The 24,513-nt window shown below is 38.8% G+C and overlaps 1 protein-coding gene across 3 annotated transcripts; it reads right to left on the minus strand.

Annotated features, from left to right (window-relative positions):
- Window positions 1–287: 287 nt before the first annotated feature.
- LATS1 (large tumor suppressor kinase 1) lies at window positions 288–24,424 on the minus strand. Of its 3 annotated transcripts, XM_035108772.2 has the most exons (9): window positions 24,121–24,424; window positions 23,762–23,916; window positions 18,182–18,659; window positions 15,423–15,573; window positions 12,441–13,936; window positions 7,284–7,866; window positions 6,774–6,956; window positions 5,934–6,040; window positions 288–5,805 (listed from the first exon to the last, which is right to left on the minus strand). In XM_035108772.2, the coding sequence occupies exons 3-9, from the start codon at window positions 18,530–18,532 to the stop codon at window positions 5,299–5,301; spliced, it is 3,378 nt and encodes a 1,125-aa protein (XP_034964663.2). In that variant the 5' UTR covers window positions 18,533–18,659; window positions 23,762–23,916; window positions 24,121–24,424; the 3' UTR covers window positions 288–5,298. The 3 variants fall into 3 exon arrangements, with proteins under 3 accessions (XP_034964663.2, XP_034964662.2, XP_060128725.1); XM_035108771.2 differs by lacking the exon at window positions 23,762–23,916; XM_060272742.1 differs by having other exon boundaries at window positions 23,762–24,424.
- Between the last annotated feature and the right edge of the window lie 89 nt (window positions 24,425–24,513).

Genomic DNA, 24,513 nt, shown 5'->3' on the forward strand with positions numbered 1-24,513 from the left:
GTTTTGGGTGAGCTGATGGATCCATCCATCCGTTGCTCCCTGTTAAGGATTTGGATTGCTCTGTGAGCCAGGTAATCATGGCCAGTAAAAACAAATACAGCATAACATTTGAATGAACAGGATTTCAATATCCCCATTCAACAAAGAGGAGGAAGACCAAACCAACACTTTTTTATCAATATAAAATTATATATGATTAGCAGCTTATTCATTGAATTTAAATTTTATTATCTCAGCAAATGGTACATTAGAGAAAACTGATTTAAAAAGTGGAAAGAGATCCATAAGACACTCAAGGAATTTAATGGATTACCGAATAGTTATTACATGCAGAAATATGCAAAGATGATTGTTACACTGTCCGTCAAGGCACTTCTCTCACACTACAGAATTTTCTTAATAAAAGTATGGTATAATGTTTACCAGGAGTGTTTACAATACAAAAAGCATATATACAAAATGCAATATAAAAGTAAACTTGAATAGTGCCTTTCACTGGAGGGTATATTAAGGCATTTTAAAGTTTTACTATCAGATGTTTACCCAAATATACCTTTGCTTTGCTTTGGCTGCATTACAGCAAATACTAATGTCTTGTTTAAAATACCAGAGATCTGCAGCCAAAAATTAACAGGTACTTTGGGTAACAGCAGCAGCATCTATGAACCCACTCTCACTGCACTCTCTAGCAGATGTACAATATCAACAAAATTAAAAAAAACTGGTTCTCCATCACAGCTTTGCATACTGCAACAACAGATTTTTTTTAAGTCTCCAAAAAAGAAAGAAAAGTTTTAGTCAAACATTCTGTAGGGTTGGTTACGAACAAGGTAGAAAAGAATCAGCAAGAGGGCCCGCCCAAGGAAGGAATGTAAGCAAATAGTACAACCGTATTTACAATACAATTACATGATTATAGAACATTTTATATAAATACAGGTCATATGTGTATGTGGAAAAGCAAAGCAATGACATTTTTAATGTTTTAACTGAAAAGTTTATTTAGAAACCAAGTGTGGAACAAGTTTCTGTTTTCTCTATCTTTTGTTCGGTCACGTCACAAACTTTTGTTGAAAATACTACAAAACTAAAAAAATAGAATTTCTTCCACGAAGAAAATTGTAAATTGTGCAGTCTATAAAATATTCGAAATTCACACCAGAGACTACTTTGAAAAAAGTTTGAGAAAATCTACATATGGACACAAGGCAACTATAACATCACAATTGCTTATAAGCATATCTTTTGTTTTTCCAAGGGCACAACTTGGCAATAAAGACATACAAACTGATGAAGTACATTGCTAATAAAAACTGATGCTACAATAAATCCAGTCTGACTACTGATAAAGAATAGGTCCACCAAGACTATAAGTCACAAAGATTGGGAAAGCATGACATTCTGTTTATATGAGGACTCTCACAAACACCAGTTATCCTAATTTAGCACTCTCCTTCCCCAAGAAAAAGTAGCATTTGTTGGAATCTTTTGGATGGAAAGTAGGGAACAAATGAGGCAGAATATTATTTCTAAAATGTTCTAAAATGCAGAGTCACACATCACATTCATAATTTCTCTGCATGTAAATATTAACACGCTTAATTAAAATAATTTGGGGTCTACATTTGTGAATGTTACATCATCACTCCTTAGCTGAAAACAGTAATGGGCAAAATCTAGAAAATTTGTTTGGTCAGAGTCCAGTTAAAATTAACAGGCCTTATTTGTGCACCTAAAACCTTTGATGTGTTCTTAAAATTTGGATTGTTATTATGGTTAATTTTTATTTATCACTCGCCCTTCAACCTCAGGTCTCAGGGTGGGTCACAACAATTTAGAATACAACTTTGTAGTTTGTTGTAAACTTTTTAATCACAAAAGTAGGGTACGTTCTACAAATATACATCTCAAGTGCCAAAGGCCAAGATAAAGAGGTGTATCATCAGCATTCTCTGAAAAATTTGTAGTGAGGGTCCCAGACACACCTCTGTGGGGTGGGAGTTCCAGTTTAGGGGCTGCCACCAAGAATGCCCTTTCTAAGCCTCGCCTAAAGTTCTTTGGGCAACAGAACTATGAAGAGAGGCCTCTTCTGCTGATCTTAACACCTGAGATGGTCTGCAGGGAAGGAGGTGGTCCTTCAGGTATACGAGGTCTAAGTAGTTTAAGGCTTTAAAGGTAAACAGTAAAGGACCCCTGGATGGTTAAGTCCAGTGAAAGATGACTATGGGATGCGGTACTCATCTTGCTTTCCGGCCGAGGGAGCAAGCGTTTGTCCACAGACAGCTTTCTGGGTCATGTGGCCAGCAGGACTAAACCACTTCTGGTGCAACGGAACACCTTGATGGAAGCACCGTTTACTTTAAACACTAACATGAACACCTTCAACTGAGCCCAGACAACCAATGCAGCTGTTTAAGAAAATGGATTATATGATTGAAAATGAAATCCCAGCCAGTAATCCTGATCAATTGAGCTTTCTAAGTAATCTTTAAGGGCAGACCAATGGAGAGTGCATTACAATGATCCAATCGGGAAGTTACCAGGGTCTGGAATACAGTGGCCAAATCATTTATTTTCAAAATGGTGCATAGCTGGAAAAGGCACTCATAGCCACCAAGGATAAATGAAACTTCAGTTGAATCCAGAACCCCTAAGCTATGGACCCGCTGCTCCTAGGTCAGGGTAACCTCTTCCAAAACAGGCCATCTCCTGGACTTGAGAACTCGGGACACATAATATCTCTCTGTTTTCTCTGTGAGTTTAGATGATGAACATTCTGTTTTGAAACTGAGAAAGCAAGTTCACATATGCACTTAACTGCAGATAGCAGTTTAAATTTATCTGGCTTTAGCCAGGAATATATTATATTTTATTGCAGGACAAAAAACAAAAACAACTTGCCAGTTTAACTGGAACTCCTATCAATAATAAACAAGGGACAACCTTCAAAATCCTCTTTAAAATAGGACTTTTTTATTTTTACAAACACATCTCAAAAGTTAGAATAACTGTACACTGCACCCTATATAATGCTAAAGTTAAGACATTCCAAGGTCTGATTCACACTTCAGCTGCAAACACAGAACTTATGTTTCGTAGTGTAGGGGAGCAAGACAAGACTATCTGACCACCCACAGAACTTTTCACAAGATTCCCTAGTTAAGACTAAAAGCTATATACCTGCTAAGGGAGCGTTCGTGAACTGTTTTTTTTATACCCATCATATGTAGGACATACACAAGGTAAATTCTAAACCAGAATGTTAAATTATAAAGGTGCTGGAGCAATTGTTTTTTCTTGAAGACAGGTATCTATTTATATGCATTTTGCACTAGCCTATACTCCATGAATAGTACTGTTTTTAATAGAGAAATATTAAACATGCCTAAGCAGGCCAGAGAATGGTCTAAAGGCACAAGATCTGATTCTAATGCTGAAAGTAAGCAGCCCTGACCATGTTAAACTATATGGGCACAAGATTATCTAGAAGATTCTTATGAGCCATTTATGTAATTATCAGAGGAAAAGCAAGGAATCATAATAAATAATAAATTAACTCATTGCAAAAGAATAAGCACTACTCAGGGAAGGAGATTCTTCAGAGCACATTACATTATTTTTCACAACCAGAGATATATATACATATTCTTAAGTAGTTGTATGATAGGAACTTCAGGATGTTGAATCTGCTAATTCAGGCATCCCCAAACTGCGGCACTCCAGATGTTTTGGCCTACAACTCCCATGATCCCTAGCTAACAGGACCAGTGGTTGGGGAAGATAGGAATTGTAGTCCAAAACATCTGGAGGGCCGAAGTTTGGGGATGCCTTTGCTAATTCTTCAAGGGTGAAAAAGCTAGCATATGGGTTTGAAAAGGTAACTATTTGTGCATCTCTGTGTTAGAGAGCAGGACGTTTAGAATAATCTGTGCAGGGGGGGAACTGCCTTCTAAAAAATCAAGCAAGCAAAATTGTATGATCTGACGTTTTTCCTTTAGTTTAAAGAAGCTGGGTCTGGGATGAAGAACTATTTACCTTCTGCAATCACTGAGGTACAAACAGATTTTGCGGGTACAACAGTTACCTGCAAAAGCAGCATGTGCCCTCTATGCAGGAAGCAAGAAATATCTTCATGCCAACATGTACTAGGGAAACCAGGATTTAGCATGTTATTCTTGGAATGATGAAACAAGAGGCTGCAACTGCAAAGGTTTCCCAGAAACAGTCTACTGGAGAGATAAAATTATACCTAATCCCCAGTAAGAAGGATTACTAGTTTAGTTCAAATTAGTTAATGAATCTGGGAGTAAGGAACTGAACCACCTGTTTCAAAACAAGCCCTTTGGTTTGAAATGATACAGCATGAGGACAGTAATAATGGAACTGCAGGGAATCTGGTTATGGTGTTTCTTACAGGGATAGTATAAGAATTCATAGTAAGTATGTATCACAGGAACTCAAGTGTTTCCAGTCTTTTTTACGCAGGATGAGAGCAACCAGCAAAGACATTTTGTGATAGGCCAGTATCACTCTACACACACGCCCCCCCTCCCCCGGCCTCAATTTTATGTTTTGGCACCACAAAGCCAGTAATGCTTCACAAAACAATCAAGCAAAATTAAAATAATTACTAATATGTGGACTTCATTATTTATTGTCAGAAGAAACATGAACATTCCTATGCATGTTTACTCAGAAGTCAGTCCCACTACATTCTCAACAGTTTACTTCTAAATGGGTTTTGGATTATAATTTTACGCTTCTTTGTTCCAAATCCACAACCCTGACAGAGTGCCAAAAAATCCCTACTACTGTAGTTTACTCTCTGCAGTCTCATCTAGAGTGAGAATTTGATAAATAGTCAGGAAAAACAACTATCAGTTTAGTAAGTACATGGTATTAATGATATTTGGTCAAGCTAAGGCAATTAAAAAAACAAAAAATTATGGGAGGAAAATTAATGTATGTGGTCTATATACAAACAAAGAAGTATCTAATTTCCTAAAGAAATTACAATTTCCTAATCTCAATACTTTACAAAGGTGTAACTATTTATTTTTCCTAACATTACTGTTTTCTATTTTCCTCTTTAACAATGCTGGAAAAAAAATGAATGCTTGAAAAAGGACTTCTGTGTTGATAGGGAGAAAAGAAAGACAGGAAAAACCACTAGATCAACAATGATCATGCATCCTTTTTCTCCAACCCAAGTGTGCAGAAAACCAGCTTTCCAACAGTATTTCAGGTTCTCTTGTAGCATACATCTTGGAAATCCCAAAGAATGGTTTAAGTCCTCCACTAAATATAAACTAGATCATGATTTTGGGCCTCTCTTCTGGTCCTCTCCTCATCTTCATCTGATTCTGACTCCAATCTATGACAATTACTGTATTCATATTCAATAGGCTTGGGATAGCTGTAAGGGTAACCATTGTCATCAAAAAACCTTCGAAATGTAAATTCATAAAAAGCATGTTCAGGATGTTTGCCATTTTTATACCACCCATTAAGTGTGTCATTTACATTCCCTTCCTTATCCTCACTCCATAATTTATCTGGGTCAATTGGATCAAAATTTGATGTGTCTGTGGGATGCGTAATTTTAGGGATGTATGAAGCAGGTTGTTGCCGCAGATCACTTGAAAAATCAATAGATTTAAAAAATGGATGTGCTTTTATTTCATCTGCACCATTCTTGCCTAGGCGGTCTTCTGGCCCACGGCAGAGCTTAATAATAAGGTCAGATGCCTCTGGCGTTAGTTTTGCTTGCAGTGGGATGTGCAGTGATGTTTTCCAATTGATAACCTTTAGTTTAAAAACACAAACAAGTGCAACAAAATTAGAAGACTGTTTCAGTAATAAAACACCTACCCTCACCAACAAGTGAAGAAACACTTCTGAAACACATTCGAAAGTAGATTTTCCTCAGATACCTTCATCTGTGTTTCCAATGGTGTTTGTGCCAGGAAGGGAGGTTGTCCAACTAACATTTCAAAGAGAATCACCCCAACACTCCACCAGTCACACAGCTGCGTATATCCTGAAACGGAAGAATACTCAGCAATTTGATATTTTGAATTTTTTTCATTGCCATGTTTTTCAATTTTCTACTGCATATAACTTTATTTTCAGGTCTTAAAAATGGGCTGGTGGTTAGTAATGCTTTTGTATGTGGCACATTAATGTGTATGCAGTTTGGCTTGATTCGTTTTCTTAAATGTTATTGAACACAATTTCTTTTGTGGAAAGGCAGCATACAAACAGAAGTCTAATCTAATTATTATGTAGCAGGACTCTTAAAAGTCAGGAGCTCTATCACACGTAGCACAATAATAGAAAATCTAGGATCATAAAGCGTCACAGTATAGTCGTATTACAATGTTATCTGTATGATAAAAACATTTTGAAAAAATGGTAGGCTCACCAAACCGGGAGGGGGGGGGGACTTCATTGTTCATGTTTGCATTTGTAGCTGAAATGAGAAGCTACCTTAAAAATAGGTGCTTTTTCTATCCAGGTGTACTGTACCACAAGCATTGGAATCTATACAATGTTGGATACCTGTGATCTTCCCTTATTAGGATGAAGAGTTCTTCACATTGATACACTATGTTGTGTTACAAAATATAGCACCATAAATTGTCATTTGTATCAATGTATACAGTCCTGTATTATAGCGGTGCTTCCTTATTATACCAGTTTATGTTTTTGGGTAATCATTTTCAAAAACTAGCACCAAATTACTTTGCCAAGAAACAACAGGAAACATTTACCTGTCCGCAGCAATACTTCAGGTGCAATATAATTTGGTGTCCCAACTAATGAGTGTGCCAGACAGCGCTGGTGCTGACGTGCTGCTCTACGTTCGAGTGGCTTCAACCTGTCTCCACATCTACAGCTTGCCGGATCTCCCCATTCATTACTGAAATCCATGCTGTCCTGACGTGGGTGGTCACCTGCAATAGAAACATTTTGCGAACCAATAGAACCAATTATGAAGGGGGTGACTGGGAAGCAAAATCTTGCTCATCTTTGCTGTATATATATATTAAATGATGTCATTTCACAATAGTCATTAATATTTTTTAAAGTGGGACAAGATTACAAAAGGCATTTAATATTATATAATGGGTGACTGAGACTCTCTCTGCTTTGATAATGACTTCACAAAATGTTATGGCAGCAATGCGGAATACCTGCTAGTAAATACAGGTAAACACTGCTACTATATATGCTAATATGCAGTAACAAAATGCCATTATTGGACAAAACATTTCTCTTACCACTCTGGTAGTATTTGGAATCATGTGTCCACCGAAAGCCAGTACAAAGCCCAAAGTCAGTCAATTTGATGTGGCCATCACGATCAATCAGAATATTATCTGGTTTTATGTCCCTATGAATGAATCCCATCTTATGGACACTTTCAACTGCGCAGATCAGTTCTGCTATGTAGAACCGGGCCATATTTTCTGGGAAGACCCCCATTCGAATTAACAGACTCATCATATCTCCTCCTGGAATATAGTCCATTACGAAGTATAAATTGTCTTTATCTTGGAATGAATAGTACAAACGAACTACCCACTCATTATCAGCTTCTGCAAGGATATCCCGTTCAGCTTTAACATGAGCAACCTGATTCCGAAGTAACACATCCTTTTTACGTAGAGTTTTTGTTGCATATAAGGCATTTGTATCCACCTTTCTTGCTAAGCACACCTCTCCAAATGCCCCAATTCCAAGGGTCTTAATCTTAACAAACATTGATTTATCCATTTTTGCCCGTTTCAGACGGATGTAGTTAGATTCCTTTTGGCATAACATTTTCCTCATTTGATCCTGGGCTTCTTGGGATAACCCAACCTATGCAACAAATATGAAATTTGACAAGTGAAAAAAATGAAGAATTGCTCAAGGAAAATGTCTACAAACTCAGGTTTAGGACAAGCAAAGCACCAGTCCTTAAATAGGGAATAATGCCTCCATTTTTTATTGTTTTAATTTCTGTGTTGCAATATGTTAGGAGTCAATGAAAACACCTCAGAACAAATATGACAAAAAAATGTAGTTTTCAGGGATGGTTAAAAGGAGTGATTATAACAAAGCCATACACTAAGAGCCATGCACAACGAGGCTCAGGATTTAAGGACAATTGGTTTGATGAGGGTCCTTGACTGATGAAAATAGGCAAGCTGAACACAACATTCTGTTACTGCTTAGTGTTTTTTTTGGGGGGGGACAGGATGGCTAGGGCTACTTTCCTTCATAGAAACAATAGTCAGCTACAGCTAGATCTCATTCACATTTCTTCTATATACATGACAAGCAAAGTAGTCTTCTCCTGTCAGGATTCAAAGCTTACTAAAGAAACTGCGCTATTTCTTCCCATGTGACTTTCTACCCTTCACTGTTAAAGGACTCAATTTATAATTGTGTTGAACACAATCTTTAGAAGAAAGGGAGGGTAGAAAGCGATACAAATAAGTGTCTGGCGAAATAAGTAATGCAAGTACTAAATAAACCAGCCACTTTTAAGTATATAGAATTAAGTAAAATACAAAAATAAATTGTATCATTACCCTTTGCTACTGCAGACCATAAATAATTTTATAAAACAGGAAAAGGAAGGAAGATTAGTAATCTGATATAAATACATTCAAGTGCAGTGAAAGAATACATGCTTAATTCAAATGCAAGTAAGCATGCAGGGTCCCTAAGAAAGAGTCCATGCTATTCTGTAAATGCAACACTTGTCTCCAAAATATTACTTGCCTACCCAGTAACGAAGGGTAGAGATGTCAGGAAAGGTTCCAACACCTTAATAGTTAAATCAGCTGTTAGTGAAAGTGAAAAGGAAAGAGACTAAGAATGAACATGTAGAAAAAGCAAGAACTGGAATTTGATTTACACATCAGTTAGCTTACTATTACATAAAGATACAATTTAACAGGGATTATTTTTTTTTGAAAAAAAACCCGCATTTCTAAAGAATATCACAGAAGCAGAGAAAAGAGGTTCACCCTTGATTCCAGTGAAAGTGTAAACTAGAAATTAATAACATGCAGCTGAAATTCTAATGCTTATTTTTAACACAGGTAATAAAGGCAATTCCACTGCTTTGTCAAAATACATCTGCCTGTAACAAATCAAAAGAACTCACAACTGATTAAAACAGTTCCTTCCTACGCCACATAATTTTGGAGGGTATACAGTTGTTGTTTTTCTTTCAAAGAGGCGTTTTACATTCCATCAAATAGCTTAACATAAAATTAGCAAGATTAAGGAAAACCCTTCTATCTTGTTAGCCTGTATTCATCACAGGATTTGGTAAATCTCTCAGTCTACTGAGTCACTTACTTCTAGGCCCATGTCTGCCACAAAAAATAGCTGCAAAGCTCAGATTTAGAAGGAATGGTCCTAGCAAAATCAGTGTTGCTAGAGTTTGGGGAAAATAATGCTTAATCTCTTTGACACATTCCTAGGGAAGCTGCCTGCTTCTGACTACACTTGTGTATATTCTTGGTTGGGCACATATAAATAAGTTCTGACTTCCCCATCCCCAACTCTCATGGTATCAACAATTTGTTTCTCTTCTGAGCAATAAAGTGGAAAGTTGGCATACTGCATTTTTAGATCACTTGTTTCTACCCATTTTCCAGTGCTTCCTGATTGCATGCATTCCTTTTCTAGTTTCTTGAATATACCAACTTGGCTTCAGCGGACATAAGGAGATAGATTCTTTTTTTACCAAGGACCCTGTTTTCAAAAAGTAAGGTAGGCCTTTCCTACAAAGGTATAGACAATGGCTAGAGAGCTTCAAGCTCTCCTGTGATTCCAGCCTGATATCCCAATTAGAGCAGCATCATTGCTGACTGTTAGAAGAGCTTTCGATTTTTCATGGTTTCCCCCCTGCAAATGAGATTCCTTCCATTAGGACAGGCTTTCTCAACCTCGGCCCTCCAGATGTTTTGAGACTATAATTCCCATCATCCCTGACCACTGGTCCTGCTAGCTAGGGATCATGGGAGTTGTAGGCCAAAAACATCTGGAGGGTCGAGGTTGAGGAAGCCTGCATTAGGATCTTAAAGTTCCCAGAGTACTCACAAAGCCCTGTTCCCTCACTTTGATTTGAGCTATGTGGACTGTAAAAGAATGAAGTCAGCAAGCAATTCTTATTAGAATTCTCTTGTGCTTGAAAAACTCATTTGAGGACTTCCCATTGACCGCGCCATCTTCCCAGTCGGAGGTCCGTTCAGCGGAGCGGACCTCGGCGCTTCAGAGGTGGGGGGAACCGCCCCAGCACAGCGGACCCCCCTGAAAAGCCCCAAATCGAGTGTTTTGGGGGCTGAAAGTCCAACGGGCGCCATTTGCGAGCTCCCCCCTCCCCGGTTTGGCTGTTTTGAGCCCCCAAGAGCAAGGAGGTAGAGCTGTGGCGCACGGACAAAGACCGCTAACTCTGACAGCGTGAAGCTGCGAGACCGGGAAACAGCTGCGGCCAATACTTCCAAAGAAAAAAAAATCTGCAAAAGGAATAGACCGTGAGTAATTAGAATCATTGGATTTAAATTTGGAAAATTTAAAGGGTGAGAGACCCAAAAAACGGAAGCCGATCTCCTCCCACTGATTGAGCTAAGAAGCAGTCATAAATACCCGAAGCCAGGAAAAGAACTGGAGTTTTCTTTTTTATATATATTTCCAAGGATTGAACTAAATTCTCCCCTTGAGGCAGGGTAAAGGGGAGAAGTGTGCAAGTTGTTCTATTATGATGTCATAATGGAAAGGAATGTATTGCTTTTTAGAGGCTTTGAAATGCATAGCAGGAGGGAGAGCTGAAATAAGTTTGACAAGTTTGACAGCTAAATATCAAGAACTGTAACAGATCTCCTTTGGAATAGTTATATGGAATATAAAGTAACAGGACTTTTTGAGGATACTTTGCAGCCAGTCTGGAGAAAATGTTAATGGAGGAATAAGTTGTAACTACTTCCTGTTTCTTAAGCGCCACTGTGTCCTTGAAAGGATTAAAAAATGTCAACACAAGACTATGCAATTGGATTCCAAGAGGATGGATAAATTTGGTCTGGAACTGGTCTGTTGCTGAGCTGGAAGGGAAATGCCGTGATCAGGGGAGGAAGAGGTAGAAGAGGAGAATTAACAAAAAAAAAGGATAATATGGAAATAAGATTTTAAAGTGGAAAAGGTTGGGAAAAATAAAAAAATGAAAACTGTTAAAGAAGATTCTAAAATGAAAATCAGGAAGGGGGGGTAGTGGAAGTCCACAAGACAATGTTTATGAAAAATGATAAGATGTATGATTTTTAGTGTTTAGTGTTGGGGTTTTTAGATGTTTTTGATATTGGTTTTGTTTGCGGGTATGGGTTGTTGTTTTTTTGGTGTGTATTCATTTTTGAAAAAGAAAAAGAAAAACTCGTTTGAAACCCCTTGGACAAAGCTAATTGCTACATCTCACATCACAACTTGATGCTAACTGCTTAAATAAAGAGATATGTAACAACGCCTGTGGTCTGAGGCTGAATTATACCACCACTACAGTAAAGAGAGAAACAGAGTGAACAACAAGAATCCATATGACAAAACAGTATCCTGGAAATGCTGCCCTGGGACTTTAATTGAAGGTGAAGGTATAAATTCTGCAAATATATTCTGGAACTGAATTTGAGATTGTACAGATACAGGCTTGGATCTTAGGCTCAGAGTCATTTCTGGTAGTCAAACAGCAACTCAGGATCAAAGCTATTTATGTGCTAGGTATAATATTTATTTAATTGTTTATTTATAGTTTCCAAAAGAGAGTAAATGTAGAACTATAACAAATGCTACATTCCTACAGAGCCAGGCTATCATCAATTGCGCACATGGAAGAGGTAAGTTAGTAGCATATGTCACAAACGCCTGCCATGGAAATGACCAAAAAACCTGAAACAGCTCCTTGCAGGAGCTTAAGTATATTTTGCTCATGCAACTATTTCAGAAACAATTTTTTTATAACTTTTCTTCCTAGACACAAAATACCTAACACATCTACCTTGATACTGTTGCATGATACAATACATATAAGGGAAACAACTCAGATTCAACGAATTATCTAAGTATGAATTTTGGGGGGCTGTGGCAAATGATAGTATTGCATATAACAGTAACGGCCAAGCACTGCCCTGGTAAGCACTGCCACCCAAGCACTGCCCTGGTAAGCTGCAGCAATGGTGCTGCCAGGAAGATGGCTCCACAGTTCTAGCCCATCACACCAGCTGCTCCTGGCATTTGGGTATGAAAGATCTCAGATTTAGAGTGTTTGGCCATGAGTAAATCACTGAAGGTCAGCCTAGTGCACCTCAGAGATTTGACACAATCAGAAGGCTTGAAAAACATTCCACACAGAAGCAACACAGAAATAGGAATTAATTAAAAGGCTTTACCCGCATCATTTCATTTTCCAGTTGTTTCTTACGATGGAGTCGCTGCTGATGAGATTTCAGTATGTTTTCGACATGCTGCTCCATAAAGAACTTAAAAGCCTGAGGAGAATAGCTCTGAATGCGGGACTCCCTTCTTTCTTCATCTCTCTTGTTTTTCCTAACAGGCACTGGTGAAGTTGTTATTTGCTTCTTTTCTCTATCCATTCCCTCACTGTTCTCATTCTTTTCACTTTCTTCTTCCTTTGGGAAACTGGGCTGATCCTCTTTGCCAGGCTTTGCAACAGACTCGTAAGGAGTGACAGGTGGATTTGGGTGTAATAAATGTTTTGGATAAGGTGGTGGTGGACCTTGATATGTTGGAGCCTCTGGCGCAGGTGATATGACTGCCATATTTGTACATGGTCCCTCAGAAAAGGAGATGGGTTGGACAGCCTGCATTGGTTGTGACATCCAAGAAGGGTGAGTAGGAGCTAAGGCAGTTTGCAGCTCTGGTTTCAGTACACGCATACTTTTTACTGGCTGCTGTATAGGAGCTGGAGTAACAGCAGTTACTGTGGTGGCAGAAGTCTGTGAATTGGTAGCATGATTTTGCCTGTTTCCAAGAGGGTTATTGAAAGAATTTGACCTTACTGGAATATTGGGTTGCCAAGTTGGAATTTCATGCCCAGAACATGATTGGGGCCAGGATGTTGGGATTCCAGGAACATTTATATTGTACAGCTCCATATTGTGGCTGTTTCTGTTTGGCACCATCATAGACTGAGGAATGTTCCCATTAGGATATGATGGGGCTGCAGAGCCTCCTGCTTGCATTTGCAAAGGTGTGGGGCTTTGCTGGCTTGTCGGAGCCATGGGGTAAGGCGGTGGTGGTTGACGATTTGCTGAGTTACCAGGCACAATATTTTGATGAACAATATAATCAGTCTGACAATTGCCATTTTGTATTCCAGCCCTTCCAGATGAAAAACTAAATTTATTGTTAACTGAACTTTGCATGATTATTGGTTGCCTGCCAACAGGAACAGAACTAATACTTCTTTGTCCCTGTGTGGGAGGATTCATGGATGATGGATTTATAGGTTGCGGAGGATAGCCATCTTGCCATGCCCCTGGTGGCACTGGGGAAATGCGAGAGATCATATATTCCATGCTACCAGAATACCGTTTTGTCTGAGAATTTGTTTCCCAGGAAGAAGGAGGTGGAGTTGTTCCTCTGGGAGGTGGAGTTGTTCCCCTGGGAGGTGGAGGAGGAGGGGTTACACTCCTTACTTGAGGTGGAGGTGGTGGATTTGCTCTTTGTCCATTACAAGGATGAGCCTGAGCAAACCCTGTTATTCCAGAGCCAGACAAGGGTCTTCCTCCATCAGGCTGAGAAATGGGATTCTCGGAATGAAATGCCAGGCCATCTACCAATGCAGGACCATGTCTCTGAGGCACCAAGGATTCTTTAGAACCTTTCCAGCTCTGCCTGCGGTTGACTGACTGCTGCACTCCCCCTGTTTGTTTTTAAAAGAAAACAACAATGTGCTTTTGATTACATAGTGCACTGTTATTTCAGAACAGGAATTTCATAGGATTAATAAATGTAATGTTTCATTCACAATATGATTCATTTGAGTTTAAAAACATTAATTTAAAAGAACTTCTTTAAAGGAAGAAGGGGCATGAATTAATTCAAATTTATGCACAGAAAAAGACTGGAAGATCCTAAAGGGTTTATATCCTCAGGCATGCTTTCCCAACCAATTTTTTATTTTTAAAAGTTTATTTCCCCTCTCTTGGTTGTTTTGTTGGGAGGCACTGTCCATTTTTTAGGGAGTATTGCCTACTTTCTTTATTTTATTATTTCTTGTTTGAGGAATTAAGATACCTGTCTGGGGTGCGGAGGACTCGAAACATCACAAGTGTTTCTTCTGTGAAATGGATATTTTGTGTACCTACATATTACAAATAACTGTATGTAACTGAGCCCAAACACCTTTTTTTCCAAATGGAAAGCAGCAACAGGACACTATTTTTACTATCCAGCTATTTATTTGCACCAAATTGTTCCTATGCTCAAGAGGCATTCTCTATTTTGTGGTTAATTTATGAGTTTGATAGGACAAACGAACTTGTGGAACTCCACAAGAAAGTCTCTGGGGAAAGGAGGCATTTGATTTTCATCACAGACATGGCAGGCGGAGGATGGACTAAGTATTCCTCCCTCTTACACTCTGAACACTCCTTTCCTGAGGCAGTTTTTCATTTATTTATTTTTTAAAGGCTTAGTTATGCACATTTGAATATAATATGTTAAGTGATCCATTGCTGTAAAACTTTGTCCAGATCTCTATGTATTGCCATTCTCTGGCTATACCCAGTTTTCCAGTTGCCAACCCAAAAGTGGGAGAGAAATGGGGCTGCAGCTAGCCAGATGAGATGAGGAAGCATTCTCAACTTACTTCCCTTCTTTGTGCAGGGGCTTCCTCATGTATTGAGTTAGAATGAAAGCAATAGCAAAAAGACACACACATCCCATTTCAACAGGCCTTAAATTAAATACCCACTTCAAAAGTTAAATAACACCATCTCCGTCCAACCCGATGTCAAAATGAACTGAATACACAAAATTGAGCTGCAATAGTTTGTTGTAACATTGTGTAACCCTGAACATAAAATTTTGTAGCATAGATAAATGAAAATGCTACTTTTTAAAAAGTCTTGTCTTTATTGTTTGATTGTTGAACTTTACCTCAGCTTATTTCCCTGTCCTCTGCCACAAGATTTCCAACCATGGCGGAAGTAGCCAGTTTCATTTCTTGTTTCCAATGCCATATATTAGAAGTGGTTTAGTCATGCTGCCCACATGACCCAGAAACCTGTCTGTGGACAAACGCCAGCTCCCCTGGCCTCAAGCGAGATGAGTGCTGCACCCCATAGTTGCCTTTGACTGGACTTAACCATCCAGTGGTACTTTACCTTTTTTATCTTTCCACGTACCTGGTGGTTTTGTGCCAGCGTTAATAGGTCTAGCTGCTGCCGCTGCCATTTGTTCTCGCCGAGAATCTTGGTAGCTCATTTTACTTATGAATTCAATTGCTGCTTCTATACTGCGGCTGTTGGTTTGTCTTAGAGCTTGTACAACCATATCCTATTTGGGGAGTGGGAGGAGAAAGGTTTTAAAATAAACTTCCAATAACTCACAACAAAAAAGGGAGGAACACATTCAAACCTTTAATGCAGCGTGAAGATGTCTACATAAGATCTAGATTTCAGTTCCCCAATGTGGCCTAATTTGCATACTATGCAAAGTATTTGCTAATTATGCAAATCATGTGGGCAGTTGGGAAAGGATGAATCAACCATCTCCTGCTGGTTTCTCCCTCCAAATTACACTTTCCAGATGACAGGGCTTCTTATTTACGTTGCCATGGAGGGTATAATTGAACCCTCAAAGACTAAATAAAAATTCAATAGATTTTATATATTGTAAGAATTCTAAGACTACAATCCTTTTCTGGGAGTAAGCCCCAATGGACACAGTGAGTCCACTTCTGTACAGTATATGATTGCACTTACAGTTTAAGTTACTATCAACTCTCTTGCAAAGGCTGATGCATCCTTCATAATCTGTCCTTTTTCTCATGCACGGAAGTGCCTTACTATATTTCTATCTCTCTCTGTAGCTTGGTGCCTCCTTTTTTGTCACTCCTTAAGACTTTTAAATGGCATTTTATCTGACTCCAATACTGATGACACTGTGAAATTGAAAATGCAATACTATCCTATTCAGAAGTAAATTCCATTAAATTCAATTTGGCTTACTTTCAATAAGCAGGTACAGGATTGTAGCCTTAGGCTTCTTAGTGCATAGTGTTGGACAATTAGCTATTAAACTTGAGGCAAACTTTCCTCAAGCTCTATTAGAATTTAACATTTATTCCTCCTGGTACAATGTATTTTAAGGTTGGGGATTAGCAGTGTGGGAGAAAGTGTGATGCGGGATTAGGAGGAAAGAGTGAGTGTGGGGATTAGGCTGGAGGCAGGGTGGGGTCAAAAGCACACTGAGCTGCTTCTTTCTCTCTCTTTAGAATACATAAGAGAGTGGTCTTAAAGAAAACTCAAGGCAGACAAAAAAGAGAGTGAAGGGGGAAAGGTAAAGAGCTAATGCCTGAGCTGTCTCCTGACTCAAGTCAGAAGACTGAGGGACGATGCTCTCTTTTAGAGGGTAGTTGTGCCTGATTTCAATAGCACCACTTTCTGGAATAAACAGGAGCAGCAACCCAACTGAGGATATATTTATCCACCAAATCCATTCCTGCCACCCAGACAAAGGGATGTTTCCCAGCTGCAAGGGAATAGGAAAGAAAACAGAGGGAAAACTCTCCCTTATATCATGCAGTAAGTTTCTCAAGTGATGTATGTTGCAGGCAGCAGAAATAGCTGCAAGGGGATATTTTGCCACTTTCCTTCGAAATTCCTACTCCCTAGCTCATTACATATTCCTTTCACCAGTCGCAACAAAAAAACACTGGGTGTGAGAGGAAGTAAAGCAAGAGGTGAAGACTATGAGGAGACAAATAAAAGGTAGATAAGATTGTGTCCATAGAGAAGAGGTTTAAGAAAAGGAAGTGACAGCTTAAACTGGCTCTGATAAGGAACCCAATGAAGGTAATTGAAACAACAAAGACAATGGCCAAAATGAACTAAATTAGCCGCAGAGTTAAAAGGATGGAAGAGATCAGATGAAGCTGAGAAGAGGAAAGCTATTAAGCTATAAATTAATAATTAATACTACACCAGTGCTTTGGCAGCGGAAAAGGACAACAAAAATACATCTTAGTTATATTTATGTTTGAACAATTTTTTGAAACTGCTTGAAGAAAAAAGAGGAATCAAAAACAACTTTAACATAAAGGAGAAGAATGATGCAAAGTAAAAGAAAATATAGTGTACGTAGAGAAGGAGAAAAGACCAATAGCCCAGTTTGGGAAAGGTTAAGAGAAAGCGAATGGAAACACATCTAGCCAGAAATAGCAAAAACTCAAGCAGAGTTATCAGAAATAGAAAGCAAATATAGAAGTGAAGCTGCAGGTTCAGCATAAAACAAAATAACTAACAGAATTGTGAGGAAAGAGAAAATGATCCAAAGCAGATCATTGACAGACTCCAGAGAAGAGAGAAAGATGGCAAAGGGACTTCCTCTGGTAAACATGTTAGGAATGCAGCCTCAAAAACATGATGCATCTTAAAAATATACAAGTTACACTGAAAGAGTTGGGTACTTGGGCTGATTTGTTGCATGATCTAAAGCACTTGAATTTTATGCACTAATGAAATCCCAAAAATAATAAAATACAAGAAATAGGAAACACAAAAAGAGCAACAGTGCATAAAATAATCATTTAATTAACATTACTTATGATATTAACTATAATCAAACAAGAGGTTGCTAGCAATCTGAAATGCTTGTGGAAAAGACCTGAACCACAATACTGTAAATAAAAACAAACATGCCTTTGAAAACCAATAGAACTACGGTAACTATAATGAGCACTAGAAAGCCAAAGTTAAACACTCTGTATTTTGGACTGAATTCTAGAGAGGAACATTAAGCTTATACTAGGAATGTGCATAGGAAGCAGCAACACTGTTTTCTGAGTCCCCAATAACAAATTACAAGCAAAACATTCACAATGATTTCATATGGCTTTTGCACTATCATTAATATAAGAAACCACTTAAATTTGTTATTTTACCTCATCAAATCCAGCAGCTTGTAGATCTTGCAACATCTGTCGATTAACTTCAGATGTTCCTCTTGTTGAAGAACTTGTTTCATTTGCAAAGGGAAGCAGAGAATTTCGAATTTCTTGTAATGCTTTATGGTAGGTCACAAATTTAGGGGGATTTCGACCCTGTCTGGGATCATCAGCTGATATTTTACTCACATTTTGCTCAACTTTTGCAGCTTCAGAAGGCTTAGGCAAATTTCTAAGGCTTTCTCGTATTTCTAGCAACATTTGCCGGCTGCTACCAGTGTAATTACTGGCAGGAAAAGTTTTAGGCCTCATTTGTCTATATCCTTCTGGCTTCTCACTTCTCTTCATGAAACTGTATAACCTCTAACGAAGATTCACCTTCAATATACTCAACAAGTTGGATGGCAACTTCAATATTCACGGTTGACCTTGATTCCAGGAGGATAATCATTCATTCAAACCTAGGTCAGCCAACCTAAATAAATAAAAGTCATTGTTATAACATTTTCCAATTGCTGTTTTCCCACCAGCAGCAAAATCCTATGCATGCTTAGTAAAAAATAACTCCCGCTGGGATCATTTGGTTTTACTCTCAATTAAGTGGGCATAGGATTGCAGCCAGAGTTTTATTTACATGTTTGTTTCCAAATGATTTGATCTGACAGCTTTAGCAAAATGCTTTACTCTTTATAACCTAGCTTGAATTGAGGGAAGTAGGCATGGAGAGAATCTATAAAGAAGACCTCTTTAGAGGTATCCATCTATACGGTAACTCACCCAACCTAAGTGTTCTGTGCGCTGTCAAAGACTGGGGATACTTCTGGCATTGTCTGCAGACTCTCAAAACAAGCTAACCAAGTCAGACTATTATGCAAAAATTTAGACCTCTTTTTGCAAGAAGTCATTTCTGTTGGGGAAAATTAAACTTATGTCTAGTTTGTGGAGAAAGAAATATTTTAAACTGCTTTTAAAATGGGGGTGGGGTGTCCCTGAAATGCACTTTTGGAAAAGCTTTGTTGCAGATTTACTTTCAGTAGCAGTAGTACATTTCCCCCCTCTGAAATTTTTAAATGAAGCTAACTCATCTGGTGCACATCTGGATTTATAAAACACAACATAACTACCATTTTCTCTGCTCTACAATAGGCTTTTGCAACTGCTTTGTTGAGTTTTACGCTCTCTGAAACGGGCAAGTATGTTATTGGTCTCTGAGCCTCACCAATCCTCAGTGAAATGGATACTTGAAACTGTTTTATTCCTATGGCAAATTTAATGAAAGTTCATTTTGATACCCAGATCAGGCTCCAAAACTGGATTTTCCATTCCTAGGTAAGTTACAGCTGCTGAAAATCTGCTTCTCCTTGCAGCTGTTTAAAGGCACAATAATCCAGTGAGAAAAAAAGGTGGTAATTCTACTTGTCCCTCAAGGCATCTTTCTAGATTAGCAGCAGGATTACCAACTTTATTTTCCTGCTTCCGTGAGTTTAGCAGTAGCCTGATATGAAAAGCAGGGCTTCTATGAAGGCTGTACTCCAGTGCACTTAGGAATAAGGCCACTTCTAAGTACACTGACTGGAAGCTGTGTTCCCCACAATTGAGATAGCCATGTTATGAAGAGCTTCACCTGTTTACTTTCAGCATGTTAGGCTACTGTCAAAGGCACAGTAATGCAATCCAATAGACACTACTTTGGGAGCCAGTCATATTCTATTCAGTAAGAAATCATGCATTGGATTGAGCTGCATGTGGTAAAATAACTGTTCCTGAAGGTAACATTTCGCTGGTTTCTCTATAAGAATGATGCAGCGTCACTATGAAATGACTAATTATATTTCTGAACAAAGTTTGCCATTGGTATGAGCTTTCATGTGCAAATGATTACGTATCTGAAGAAGTGTGCATGCACATGAAAGCTCATACCAATGACAAACTTAGTTGGTCTCTAAGGTGCTACTGGAAGGAATTTTTTTTATTTTGACTACGTAAGACTAACCTACCTATATTTATGAAGTAGGACATAGTCAATCTTACTCAGAAGTAGGTCCCACTTTGTTCAATGAGGTTTACCCTAAAATAAGTGTGTCTCACAAAAGTGTAGTACGGTACTTCCCCTATCTTTAGCTCCATCTTCATGTACCTGGCCCTGCCTCCCAATAGCTGCCCTATCCTGTGTTCCCCCTAGTCACATCTGGTGTTAAAGGGCCCTTTGGAGATTTGGAGGGCATGCAGGGGAGCTAAGGGAGCAAAGGAAGGGAAGTCCCTTTGCATACACAGAAATCTGCTGCACAATCAGGCGGACATCGTCCTATATATTTGCTTTCAATTAAGGATGTTCAAGGTAGTGCTAAGAACATAGGCCATCAATCCAGTTAAAATACTGCAAAGATAGTAGGTACCCAAGAGGCAAAGACATGCAGGACTATCCACTCACCTTTTTAAAAGGACTGCCTACTTAAAGTCTGCATTTTCAACAAAATGATCTACTTCCCACTTAAGTCAATGGAAAATCCAACTTTGATTTCAATGAACCTGAACAGTCCTCAATGGAAAAAAAGAACAGCTTCTAAAGTTTTGGTCCGCACTTTACCAATGGCACATTTAGTTCCACATTTCAAATGAGGTATGGGCTTTAAAAACCCACCAGTATCAGCTTTTGAAGCATAGTACTTTCAAAAGCAGTAGTGAAAGAATGTGGGATCAACACCTGTAATACAGAAAGAAAGATATCCTACTGGGGTGGCCAATATGAAAATACCTCTTTGAATAGGATTCAGCTAGAAATGCTCAACACTATATGTGCACTAAAATATTACATGTTGTATTAACTTATTTTTTAAAAGCTGATAGGAATTGGCTTGTGCCCCTTCTGTTTTCTTCCAATATATTAAGGTTTAAAACTATTTTTCTCTTCCTGCTAAATATCACTAGTCATGTTTAAATTCACAAAGAGCTACATTCAGACCTGCTATGTTACAAATGAAAAGGCTTCTCTAATGGAAATGTGTTGATTAGAGGAAGCTGCTGCTCTGCAAACTGGACATTCTTGCAGGTATAATGGTGGGATGGGAGATGCAGTATTTGCTAATTCCACTTAAGAGTCTTGAGCACCAAGTTATTGTATTTAACATTATATGGAATTCAAATTTTAAGAAATACTTCAACATCTAGCACAGCACATTACAATTGCTAAACAAATAGAAAATCATTAAGTGGTCTGCCAAGACCAGGGGTCCCCAAACTAAGGCCCATCGCCTTCTACATCCGGCCCGTGGATGGTTCGGGAATCAGTGTGTTTTTACATGAGTAGAATGTGTCCTTTTATTTAAAATGCATATCTGGGTTATTTGTGGGGCCTGCCTGGTGTTTTTGCATGAGTAGAATGTGTGCTTTTATTTAAAAAGCATCTCTGGGTTATTTGTGGGGCATAGGAATTCGTTCATATTTTTTTTCAAAATATAGTCCGGCTCCCCACAAGGTCTGAGGGACAGTGGACCGGCCCACGGCTGAAAAAGTTTGCTGACCCCTGGCCAAGACACTCAGCAATTTTCAGGTGGTCCAGGAGATAACAAGTTTGGGAACCACTTATCAGGTATATTGTCTGGTATGATGCTCAGTAAAAGGTACTCTGGCTTTTCCCCAAAAGTCACCCTCAACATTTTTTTCATTTCTTCATAAATTTCACCCCATAATTTATAAACTTTTTCACATCTCCACCAGCAATGAAAATAGTTTCCTCCTTTTTCACCACACTTCCAACAATTGTCTGAATCATTTCTATATATTTTTGCCAATTTATTTGGGGTCAGATGCCATCTTTAAACAAGTTTCAAAATGTTTTATTTTATATTCGTACTAGCCGTGAATTGCATCGAAACCTTCCATATACTCTCCCATTGTGCCATATAAATCGGCCTCCCCAGGTCTTGAGCCCATTTTGTCATTACCTCTTTGATTGCTTCATCTTTTAGCTCCCACTCTAAAAGGAATTTGTATACTTTTGATAATGGTTTCTCCTTGTTTTCTATTAATAATTCTTGTAATTTTGACTTCCCAATTGTGAATCCTATTTTTTTATGTTCCTGGAAGAGGCTTCGTATCTGCATATATAGCAACCAACTATTGCAATATTGTTTAATTTCTTCATATGGTTTTAACTTCCACTGTCCATCCTCACTTACCAAAATATCCTGGTATGTTATGAATCTAGAGAGAATGACGGCAGCAATTAGAAATACCTCTAAACAGAAATCCAAATTGGAATGGGGGTTGTAGAAGAATATTTTTTTAAAAATGGTATAAAAACGGAGCTGATGATCTGTTTAAATTAGATGGTCATGAGGAAAACAAAATTGGAAAAAAACAAAAACAAATCAAGGACATATATAATAAATGAAAGCAACGCAAATTCAAAGTGAATTTATAAGGTAAGCGATGTGAAATGACTGGGAAGGTAACCTTCTTTTCTTTTTCGTATTGGAATTAAGTATATATTGTATAACAAGACCTATACAAATGTTGTGATTTTTATGATTTTATGTTGTTATATTTTATGAAATTTAAATAAAGATGATTTTTAAACATTAAAAAAAAAGTTTGGGAACCACTACCTTAGATCACAAACACACTTGGAAGCAAGCCCAATTTAAATAAATGAAACTTGAGTAAATATGCGTAAGATCAAGCTGTTAGGAGACCTATAACAATGAAGCAAAAGTCCAATAGCTCATGAATGCCAAGGCAATACTACGGTATAAACTATGAGGAGAAAAGAAACAGCTAAATTTTATAATTGTTAATACCTACAATTATGTCTCAAAAACATCACATTGAGGCACACTTTTAAAACAAAAGAAAATAAAGCACAGTAATCTTTTCATTCTCCCCCCCTTAAGTAAAATTTATACACCTGAGGTTCTGTGTTTTTGTTTACAATCTCCCCTCCCTTCACCCTGGGCATAAGATAATATAGTAAGCCATCTAGGCAAAGGTTTGCTATTTTATTATTTGTATAGCATACAGAACGTTAAGCACCTAATATTTAATAATGACAATCAATATCAAAATACTTGGAAGTAGAGCTGTGGTTTAAAGAGAAAAAACTCCAACTGCAGGTTTTTCTTCACAATTAGGCTATTGATGACTATAGATCAATTCAACTCAAACTTGCACCTAAGCAAAGTACTATACAGTACTGTAAACCAGAGAAAGAAAAGCCTATCAGCATCATATTAGTTAGATAATGTTCTCTGTTAAGTAGATAATTTGATCTTGCATATTAATCTCAGATATGCATTTGTATTATACCTTGAACAAACATTCTTTTTCATCTAATCAATATTCCAAGCAGTAAGATGAAACATTAAAAAAATTATAATACAGAACTGGCTATGGAGAAATAGTAGGCAGGTTTCCAAACAATTCTGATGTGCCCTGGGAGAATGTTAACGACTACCCTTCTTTAATGATCATTTTTTTTAAAAAAAAGCAGTCAGCAAGATAGAGAGATCTGACAGGAAAACGAAATACCAAATAGAGAAATAAAAGAGAACAGCTACTTCGTTAATACGTTACACTTACTTCTCGTCAGCACTGCAGAAAAAAGTGGGGAACGGATGGAGGAGAGCAGGAAATAAATAAGGTGGCTGCAAGCGGTGTCTAAGGTTGAATGGGACGGATGGTCTAATAAGGAACGCCCACGACACCAAAAAGGCCAGAACCCTGCCTGAGAGAAGCTGTACGGAGACGGAGGAATGCGGGGGGGAGAAAGAAGGTGAGACGCTCACTACGCAAGGGAGGCAGCGACGTTCTTGCCGTGGCAGCGAAGGACCCGTTATAACGCCCCAGGCCAAGGCGTGTGGTGCGCAGGGCCTTCCCCATTAACTAGCCACCGAGTTTCCTTCCCTGAGGCGGAACTGCAGCCAAGCCTTCCTACCCACCTGCCTGAGGAAGAGGGAGAAGGAGGAGACGGCAGCGCCTCAAGGCGAGATTCCCAGAGGGGCGGGAGCGGCGCGTCTCTGCAGCGGCCTGCAAGGCTTCGGTCCCCGGTGCTGATGGCAGCAGTTGCTCGTCCCCTCCCCCCTGCAATATCTCCCACCCACCCCCTTTTTTCCGGGGTTCAGTTCCGGGCCGCCATTTTGTCGGAGGGCCTGTCGCCCAAGGTTCCCGGATGTAAAACCTTTTCCCGTCTTCCTTTGCGTGTTTCGCCGGCTTTTTGCCTCCTCCTCTTCTCTCTCTCCCCCCCCCCCCTGCTTTGGAATGCGAGGAGTCAAAAGCCTCCGCCTTCGCGGGGGGGGGTGATGCAACTGGCGAGAGAAGCTAGGCCAGGCGAG

This window comes from Zootoca vivipara, chromosome 3, assembly GCF_963506605.1.
Source record: "Zootoca vivipara chromosome 3, rZooViv1.1, whole genome shotgun sequence".
Taxonomy (NCBI): Eukaryota; Metazoa; Chordata; class Lepidosauria; order Squamata; family Lacertidae; genus Zootoca; species Zootoca vivipara.